The 10,374-nt window shown below is 37.0% G+C and overlaps 1 protein-coding gene across 1 annotated transcript; it reads left to right on the forward strand.

Moving 5' to 3' along the window:
- The first annotated feature begins 1,734 nt into the window (after positions 1 to 1,734).
- On the forward strand, positions 1,735 to 5,693 carry LOC143890125 (cyclin-dependent kinase inhibitor 4-like). The gene is made up of 3 exons (XM_077394684.1): positions 1,735 to 2,334; positions 4,419 to 4,622; positions 5,272 to 5,693. The coding sequence occupies exons 1-3, from the start codon at positions 1,931 to 1,933 to the stop codon at positions 5,339 to 5,341; spliced, it is 678 nt and encodes a 225-aa protein (XP_077250799.1). The 5' UTR covers positions 1,735 to 1,930; the 3' UTR covers positions 5,342 to 5,693.
- Positions 5,694 to 10,374: the final 4,681 nt, after the last annotated feature.

The raw sequence follows: 10,374 nt of genomic DNA on the forward strand, positions 1-10,374 counted from the left end.
CAGTTCAATGGATCTAAAGGATCTCAACATTAATGGACAGGATCTAAACATTAATCGACCCAAACAGTTCTATGGATCTAAACGATCTTAACATTAATGGATAGGAATTGGACACAAGAAAAGTAGTGTAGCCGTATCCATTGGATCCAAATCCTAAGGTTTAAAACTGTTCAGGATCGTGACCAACACGTAGCCACAATCATGGATTTAAATTAATTTCGGCCAAAATACTGAAATTTAGTAAAATTGAAACCAAATTTCATTATTGTATAGAAATTTTGGTTAAAATTACAGAATTTCGTAAACAAAATTTTCAAAAATCACCTTTTTCCAAAACTTTGGCCAAGATTTGGTACTCTTGCCGAAATTTCAGGTTTGGGTGAAATCCGAAATTTTGGCCGAGATTTAAAACCATGGCCACAATTAGATCCAAATGAAGGTCGTTAATGTACATAATAACCGTTCAACTGTTCAATCATCTAAGTCTACTCACCAGGGAAATTTTCATAATAATTTAAAACTTTATCAAATATGCAAAATCCATCTAGTGCACCCGGCCCCTCAATTGTTAGTTGGTCAAAATCATTTGATAAATGACAAAATATAATGTACAATCAAGATATAAAAGATCTCTCTTTTTAACTGTCTATTTCAAGATTAAAGATCAGAGATTTTATACCGTGAGGGCTAGGGAAGTCCAATATTTTTCAAAAAGTACTGTGGGGTACCTTCGAAAGATGATCCCAACCGTTCGGGGTACCTTCGAAAGATGATCCCAACCGTTCGGGGTACCTTCGAAAGATGATCCCAACCGTTCCTTTGTTTGGCCACAACATAAGTAGGTTGTACCCAAAAGATCATCTCCACAAGATGACCCTTTCCCTTAGTGTTAGAATTATCCTATGGGATGTACAACCTATTTGGAGAGAAGGAAATGCAGCAGCAGACATCCTTTCTAAACAGGATTATTTTTGTAAGGGTGATAATCTCCCCCCTAATTTTCTGTCGCCCTCCCTTTAGAGGTCTTGTCCTCGGACTCTTTGGGGTCCCTCTATGAAAGATTGTAATATGCTTTTTTCTCAGTATATCTGTAGGGGTCTGCCTAACCCCAGCTTGCCCATAAAAAAAAAAGGATGTACAACCTATTTAGATTGTGGCTCAACAAATGAATGGTTTGGACCCCACTTTTCTTTTCGTAAAATGTTGATCATCACACTCATTCACCAAATAAAATCTCCAAACATCGAATAGTCAAGATTATCCAATCATGGTGCAACCTACTTGATCAAGTGGTGGCCCACTTATGCTTTTTCCAAATCTGTTTTGGGTCCCACTCAAATACTAAGATTATCTTAAACATTACTAACATTGCAAAACACCCAATTAATTTACTTTCCTCAAATAAGTCTGTGGTGACTCCCACTCAAATTTTAAGATTAGCTTAAACATTACTACAATGCAAAACACCCAATTGATTTACTTTCCTCAAATAAATCTGTGGTGGGTCCCACTCAAAATTGAAGAGTAGCTTAACCATTACTAACAATGCAAAACACCCAATTGATTTTCTTTCCTCAAATAAATATGTGGTGGGTCCCACTCAAATACTGAGATTAGCTTAATCCTCAATTAAAACTTGCCAAAAATAATCCCAAGACAGATAAAATATCAGGTTAAATTGAAAGTACACACTATCCAGGTCTTCCTTCCTAAACACTACAAATAAAACCCCCTCTCTTCTGTCTCTCTCTCAGACAATCTTTGCCACTTGGGTGTTTTTCCCTTCTAAACTCTCTATCTTTTCTCCACTCCATATGTATCTCCTCTCTCTCTCTAACACTTGTAGAAGGCTTTCTCCATTTCCTTTTATTACCTTTCTTTTTTAGTTTTCTTTCCTTTTTTCTCTCCTCTCTCTCATGAAATTTCTGTTATGGGGAAATACATGAGAAAGGCAAATATCACGGGTGAGGTAACGGTCATGGAGGTTTCTCAGTCCACTTTAGGGGTTCGGACCCGGGCTCGGACCCTAGCCCTACAAAGACTCCAAAAAACCTCCCCTTCTTATCTTCAGCTCCGTAGTCGAAGGCTCGAGAAAACCCTAGTCCATAAAGAAAACCCTAGTTGTTTTAATGATTCCAAAAAAACCAAAGAAAACCCTTGTACTGACCCATCTAGACTTGACTCTGGTTCTTTGAATTCTTTGAGCTGTTCGGAGAAGAAAAGAGAGGTTGAAAAAGAGAGTATTTCACCTTCGCCGGAGAAGTCGCCGGAAAGGTCACAGGACAATGAGGCCTCGTTTGGGGAGAATGTTTTGGAGATTGATGCAAGGGAGAGGTGGGTTTTGAGTTTGTAGGTTCTTTTTTTGTTCTTTGTTATAGGGTTTTGTTTTTTAGGGTTTTTTTCATGCCTGGTATTTCGTTTTTAAAAATGGGCGATTTTTGGAATCTAAGGTTTTTGTTGCATGAGAAAGTTGGGTTTTGAGTTCTGGTGAGATTTTGGGAATTGGGTGTTTATGAAGTTATTTTGTTTTAGGGTTTTTTGTTTCCTCTTGTTTCATGCCCGGTAAGTTGTTTTTGAAAATGTGTGATTTTTGGAACCCCATTTGGTTTAGGGTTTTGTTTCCTCTTGTTTTGTTATGGTGAGATTTTGGAAATTGGGTGTTTATGAAGTTATTTTGGTTTAGGGTTTTTTGTGTTCATGAGATATTTTTTCTTTGATTTATTGGTTACTGCCTTTTTTTAGAACCTCTGAGTAGTACTAAAATCTCCTTGTTTAACTCTTTTCATGTCTATACTTTGTGATTTTGTGTTTTTTTAGGGCACTTGGATTTTTTTTTCTGTCTTTTTTGTTCCTGATTTCCCCCCCTTTTTTTAACAATGAAGAAATTTTCTGAGAGTGTTTCTCGTTTTTTAAAACTACCTATTCTGCAAGTTTGACTTGTTTTTCAAAATTTTAGGGGGACTTTGAACTGTTTTTCATGTTTAGAATTTGGTTATTTGTGTGCCTTTTTTTTTTTTTTTTTTTGCAATTTTTGTTTGTGTTGTTTCTTTGCTCAGGTTTTCATTCATGTATGAAAGTTCTCTTATTATATTTTTCCCTTTTTTTTTGTGATTCTACTGGCTTTCTTTGAACTGTTGGCATAAATTTTTTGTTTTTTTTGTACCCTTGAAACTTGCTTATTGATGTTAAAAAAAATAAGAAGGAAAATAAAATAAAATCTTTATGGGTTTTTGGATGTTTTGTTCAAAATTTCTACATAATTTCTAGATCATAAGTACAGTTTAAATCGATTTCATTTAGGTCTACACATTTCTGTGGTCTGTTTAATATGGAAATATGGCTCTGTTTCTGAGACATGGGCATGGCAAAATCCTTACCTTTTTTTCTCAGGTTATTTATTTTGTGCAAATTGGTTTTCTATATTTGACTAAACTTAGATTTTATTTCCTTGTTTTCTTGATTGTGGTTCTTCTATAGAAAGCTCTTCTGTTTTTTTTTTTTTTTGGTTTCCTTTTTATCTGAAACTTATTCGTACATGCAAGCTTTTTTTGTGTTTGATGTTGGAGGATTATGTTGGTTTTTTGAGCTGGTTTAATTCTGCAATGCCTTTGATTTATGTATTTTAATGTTATCTTTTGAATGGTTTTGTAGTTTTAGGTATACCTTGGAAACAGTTCTTTGTGGTGGGGGCTTTTGTTAAGCTTTTTATGAGCTTCTATGCCCTTTTGTATATTTTCCATCTGATTAATCCATTAGGTAAAAAATACAATAAATGCATAAAAAACCTTTTTATGGAGCTTCTTCTCTGTCCTCAATATGGTTGGGCCACACTGGCAATTTGTGGAAAAAGTTTTTGTTTTCCTACTACATTCAGAGCCTGTTTAAGTTTGTTTCTTTCTTAAAAAAACATTAGTTGTGCAAAAATCCCCTTATGCCTTGTTATTGTTTGGAAATGAAATGATTATGGGGCCACTTTCCCTCTTTGCTGCTTGTAATCTGGTTGTGGGTATGAAAAAGAAAGAGCTAAAAACAAAATACTAGATCATTCTTCTTTGATATTAACTTATGTTAGTGCTTGTATTTGTGGCATATGATGTCTTGATAGTGGTTATTTGGTCATTTGATGCTTAATTAGTTATATGTTGCAATACTTCTTACTCAACAGACCCTGTTGATTGATGGCACAGAGAGACATTTGTGGTGCCGTGTCGTTGCATTGTTACTCATGCCAACTGGTTTAACTTAGATTTATATGATATCATGTTTTAATGTTTCTTGTTCAAACATATCGATTCTGATCCAGTGGTTTGAACTTTGAAATGGTCAAGAAAGACAGAATATATGGATTTTTTATGTGCCTTTTATAGATTATAACTAATAATTAATTGGTCTTCAACCCCTTTATGACCTTGTTACAGGAACATTAGAGAGACCACACCTTCTAGTCTGATAAGAGACTCGGATAACCTAGGGACCCCTGGTTCTACAACCAGGCCTACAAACTCAACTGCAACAAACAGGAGAATACAGAATGTGGCACACAGAACCATCCCAACTTCAAATGAGATGGAGGAGTTCTTTGCCGGTGTAGAGCAACAGCACCAGAGAAAATTCACAGAGAAGTATATAATCTTTGAACCTTCATCTAGCTGTTTATAATTCTTTACTTTTTGTAGTTTTTCCATATTGCTCTTATGTTTCCAGGATATGTTACTCTGAAACCCCACTGCTAATTTGAAAATAGGCCAAAATATTTTTCTGACCAAATCATGCAAAATAAGCTTTTAGCAAGTACATAAATCCCCAACTTTTCTAATGTCATGGCAGAATGAATTTCAGAGTTGAAAGAGCAACCCACTTTTCTCACAGCATCAGCACATGGGCTGTTTCTAAAGCTTGAGGAAATTTAGTTCAGCACCTGCAAAAAATTTAATAGAGCACCCAAAAACATGAAATCCAGGATAATAGGACAATCATTTTAAACCTGATTTTGCGCTCAACTGGGTCAAGTCTAAACAGAGTCCCAACCTAATTTCTTAAACCTTCTGGTAACATCTAAATTATACGGGTTTACAACAGTATTATGCTGTATCTCTGCAGGTAGGTTTTTCTGTAAGGAGAAAATGGATAACATTGTGGTGATTTATGCCCCTCCAAATCCATGATTTTTCTCATCTCCCACCACATCAAGAACAAAATCTTGTGTTCTAATTTAACAAATGCTTTCACCTTTGCTATCTGTAATTTTTAGTTTTGCATTGAATTTTGCAGGTATAACTACGACCCAGTTAATGATTTGCCACTCCCTGGCCGTTACGAATGGGTGCGACTCGATCCATAGCCGGTGCCCTTCATCTGGGCTTCCTTTCCTGCAACTTCTCTACTAATCTCTGCCCAGGATTTTCAAGAGTGGCAGGGAGGGTGGTGGTGATTCCACCCTTTGTTTTCTGTTGTAAAAAAACTAGTGTCAAATGTGCAGTCTAATGATCTGTAGTATAGAGAGAACTGAGTTATACTGAAGCATAAATCCAAAATCCTTTGTCTAACAGATCATTTGGGAGGGGAGGGTCTGCCCATTGTAATCAGTTTGATCAGAATCAAACTCCTGGGGGTATATTAAATCACTGGTTCTGTTTTTTGTCTATACTGCAACTGATGAAAAGCTCTTGAAATAAATGACCTCCTTTACCCTTTGTCATCATCTTTACATCATCTCTGCTTGCATTATTCCTTTTTGTGTTTCTAGTGGTTTTTAACTTTCTACCTGTGGCAAAAATTGTCAGTTGAAAACTGTTGTGTGTTGACTGGTTGGTTTCTCAAAAGAGAAGTGATTGGAGGTTGGTTGTTGGAAATTTTTTAGTTGTTTTCTTCTGTGTTTGTACATGTAAAAAAACGTTCTCCCCCCTACTCTCTCTCTCTTGTATTGTTTCTACCTGTCTTTTTTAACCTGTGGTAAGAAGTGTTTGTGTTTGAATTTCTTACTAAAGATCATATGAATTGATTCTCTTGGGAATGGTTAATGATTATGGTTGAAAAATCTAACAAAGTACTATAAATGAAATAGACTGTGCATTCTTGTCTGCCAATATCTATTTTATTATCTCCTTGGGTGCAAGTTCTGTACTGTGCTAGGTAAACATATGGTGTTTTTATTGTGGGCAAATGTGCAGAATTTTTTTTTATGAAAAGAGGGCTGATTAGGGTTTGGTTTCAAATTCAGATCTAGGGTTTTATTCCTCAACAAACTGCAAATGGAAAAACGAGATCTATGAACGGAAAGTAACAATTCGAACAGAAAGAAATTCATACTAACTATGAATAGTAATTCGAACAGAAATTCATACTAACTATGAATAGTAAAGGAAGATAATGAAGAGAAAATGGATAGAATTCCCAAGAAGGAAGTGGAAAGTTACAACTCTACCAAGTGATCTTGCACTTGACAAGATTTTCCCATGTGAAGGTGTCGGATCTTGCACTCGACAACAAGAACCGACAATCAAAAGAGGAAATGCACATGAATTCATGACGGTGCAAATCTCAAACGGATGAAACATCTTCCTTGGAACACCTCTAAGATCCTTACAAACTCAAGTCTCCAAAAATTACATTTTTAAAACATTTCAGCCCTTTAAGAGGCCCACACAATAGTGATCCACACACTTACACTTATGGCCCAATCACAATCTTACAACATTTCCATGCACCACACAATTTTACAATATGTTGCCCTCATACCGTAACCATGTGTTCTATGTCTAGCAATATCTTGGCCGTTGGTCAATCTACATCAAGTTGCTTGATGGATCAAGGGCCTAAGATCATCCGATCAAGATGTTCTCAACTACATTTTTTCTGCCTTATTTCCATTCAAATCAATGGTTCTGATGACGTAAATGAGCCAGTAGGGCCCAATAAGTAAAATACGTGTGGCCCAATAAGCGGAATAAGTGTTTGGGTTGATTCACATTGTATTCCATTATTTGGCTACTTCCTAGACAAGATTTGGTTGCAGGTCTTAAGGGATCCCACTTGCATTTTTAGTGCAATTTGTGGGTTTGCATGTGTTTGGTGGTCAAGACTTATAGCTTAATGGGTCGTATGATACAGGAAGTGATAAGGTGGGTCCAAGTCCAAAACATATGATCTTCGCCTCTTCGGGTCATTGTTTTTTTTTTTTTTTGTGTTAAAAATAGCAAGGGAAATGATATATTAGCCCCCATTTCTTCTCCGTGCCACCCCCTTTTGGTGCAAAAAGAGTAGTCATTAATACACTAGAGGGAGGTGACCCCGGGAAGAAAAGTATGCAAATATATCAATCACTTCCCATCATGCATATAGCATGGTCCCACTGCCACATGTGGACCCATTTGGTCTATCTGTGATTGGTCATCAGATCTTGAGTCGAATAAACATGTTTGGGCTCAAAATCAATTCTCAAAATCCAAAACCAACATGGCCTAAAAAGGATACTGTTCTCCTTTCCATTGATCGAGAGAGACCAGAATCTGTTGTGAAGCTCACTTAATGAGTTAATGAGCAGTCCTACAAACGTGTCTTAAGAAAAAGGTCATGTTCGTGATATATTTGGGGCCCAATACCCGTTTGTAGGGTGGACTGAGGAAGAATAAGGGCCTACCAGAAAAATCTTCTCCATTGTATGATCCTATCCTCCGATATAATTGGTGTAAATGAATAGCATGTTTGAAGTTTCTAATCTTAGAACTTACTACAATTCACATAGGTTTGGGAATGTTCTTGGGGTCAAAATGTTGCTCTAGCAAGTTGCTATTCTTGGGCCTAAGAAAACAAATGAAAATGGCTGAGATGGGAAAGCTTTACGGGTGCTTTCTTCTCTTATAAATATGGCCTTTGGTCCCTCTTCCACTCTCTTACGTTTCCACTTCATGTAAGAGAGCATTCACGCCAAAAGGAAGGTACGTCATCCACATAATGTTAGAGAGTAGAAAAAAAAGAACAAGGGGTCTTTCGGGTTTGGTTTTGTGCTCGGAAAGCAAAGACTCTTTGGTGGATCTGAAGGATTTGGAAAGTGACAATGGTGCAACGCATATCTAAACCTCTAAATAGATTATGAGTTTTTCTTTGATTTGAATGCCAGAGATCCCCTACAAAAACCCTCACTAATCAAAAGGTGTTGTCTCCATTTAGCCAACTTACGTGAGACAGACCAGCTGCGAAATACCTTTTGCGATAGACGCTAGCAATTCCTCTAAAAGAGAGAGGGCGGAGGGGTGGAATTAAAGGGAAAAAATATGATGGATTCTATTTCCTAACCAATAGGTGGTATTCTGATTCCGCCCTGACTGGAATGAAAATTTTATTTTTTTTATTTTTATTTTTCCATTCTATTTTCTGGGAATTAGAATATGAATCATACGGATTCAATTATTGATTCCATCAATCAAAATGCATCAAATTATGTGGGGCCCACTGTAACCTTTTGGCCATCAATCCAAAATTCCAAATGCAGCCAAATGCTTTTTAGCGTCCAATTCTGTGGGACCCACCGTACCTTTTTGGCTGCATGTGTAGCTAGTTAGCTACATCCACAACCACGGTATAAAAATCTCACAGTAGTATTAACCCTTACTAATCACAGTAATTTAATGAACTAGGATTTACCTCTTTTTTGTATAATTTTACCAAATCTTGTTTTGTTGGCACCCGCATGTGTGATGAGTAAAACGTTTCCTACATCCATCTCAACTCAACAAAGCCTTTGTCCCAAACTAGTTGCGGTCGGCTAAATGAATCTGTTAGCCCAAGGGTTCAACAAGTACTCCTATTGAATTGTTTTGATGATTAACAAACTAAATTTGTTTTAAAGGTTTTATACACTAATGATTTCCATTGACAAAGTTATAATGTTCACAGTGTACCATCCTCAAGAGTGCATGACAAGGTTGAACTCAAGGTTGAACTCGAGGTTGAACTCAAGCACAAGAATGGCAAATCAACTCAAGCATCAATGGAGTTGAGTGAAGACATGTCAAAGCCTCTACAAGGTGCCAACAAGATTGAAGACCAAGTAAATTTAGAATGTAAATGGTCCTCAATGTTTAGTCTAGGTCTATGGCACAAAGGAGAGTTAAAATCAACCTAGATAGAATTTAATGGGTTTGTGAATGTTCATAGTGGTGTCTCAACATTGTTGGACCCTCATGACACTCCATTTATCTTGAAAAATCAAAGTTCCAAAAGCCCAAACAAAATCAGCAAAAGATAAGGAAAATCTGCTGGCCGTAGGCTTCTCGGAACTCAGAGAATATTCTCGGAGCTCCGAGAAAATTCTCGGAGCTCCGAGAATTGTTCCAGGTTCAAAAAATAGCCGCTCGGAGCTCCGAGCCCGGAGTCCGAGACGACCGTTGGGGTGCGAATATTTTGTGTTTTTTTATCCCCTCTATTTATATGAACCTAGGGACTCTTGGATTTTTTACCTAAGGACATTACAAAGATTTCAAGAGCACAAAAAGCCATTTGTTCTCCTTCTCTTGAAGATCTTCACTCTCCATCTCTCACTTGTGCCATTTACCTTAGATTATTCTTGAGAGACCTTAGGACCTTCACTTGTTCAATCTTGTTCTTGTGAGAGTGAGTGAGCTTTACCTTAAATTAGCCTATCTAGAGGCAAGCAAGCCTTTTCATTTCATCTACTTTGTATTTGGCACAAAGGGCGCCGTAGAAGACCCTTGGAGCGTGGAGCTCGATTTGTACAAGGCGGAAGGAACGCCGTATTTAAGTTCCTTGGAGAAGATAGTGGAATCCTCAAGGAAAATAACTTGAGAAGAGTGGAGTAGGTCTTGAGCTAAGATCGAACCACTATAAAAATCTTTGTGTCAAAGCTTCTTTGCCTCTTCTCCTCTTCTTGTGTGGTAAGTTTTCACTATTGCTTTGAATACTATTTTGGATTTCCTATTCAATCTAAAACTAGTGCAATCTAAGTTTTCAAAAATCTTAAAATTAGAAAAGAAACCCAATTCACCCCCTCTTGGGTTGCTAAGTGGAATTTCACTTGGTATCAGAGCATAGGCTCTTACATAGGAATTCTCTTTGAAAACCTACAAGGGAAAGATTCAAATGGCAACCTTTTCTCATAGCAATGAGGGGCAATCCACCACTAGACCTCCCTTCTTCAATGGCTCAAACTATCCATATTGGAAAGCTAGAATGAGAGTGTTTTTAAAATCTTTGGATTTTGATGTTTAGAGAAGTATCCAAAATGGATATAATGAACCTAGTGTTGATATGGAACTATGGGATGAAAATGAAAGAAGAGAATCCACTATCAATGCAAAAGCAATGAATGCCTTGATTTGTGCCTTATCTCCCGAGAAGTTCAATCGAGTTTCTACT

This window comes from Tasmannia lanceolata, unplaced genomic scaffold (assembly GCF_043159265.1).
Source record: "Tasmannia lanceolata isolate RefF3 unplaced genomic scaffold, GAP_Taslan_0.1 ptg000013l, whole genome shotgun sequence".
Classification (NCBI taxonomy): domain Eukaryota; kingdom Viridiplantae; phylum Streptophyta; class Magnoliopsida; order Canellales; family Winteraceae; genus Tasmannia; species Tasmannia lanceolata.

Bases quoted from the DNA above. Each gene is read 5' to 3' on its own strand.
- LOC143890125 (XM_077394684.1), top strand. From the start codon at position 1,931: ATGGGGAAATACATGAGAAAGGCAAATATCACGGGTGAGGTAACGGTC. The intron at 2,335-4,418 runs GTGGGTTTTGAG...ACCTTGTTACAG, and splicing joins GAGATTGATGCAAGGGAGAG to GAACATTAGAGAGACCACAC. The intron at 4,623-5,271 runs GTATATAATCTT...TGAATTTTGCAG, and splicing joins CAGAGAAAATTCACAGAGAA to GTATAACTACGACCCAGTTA.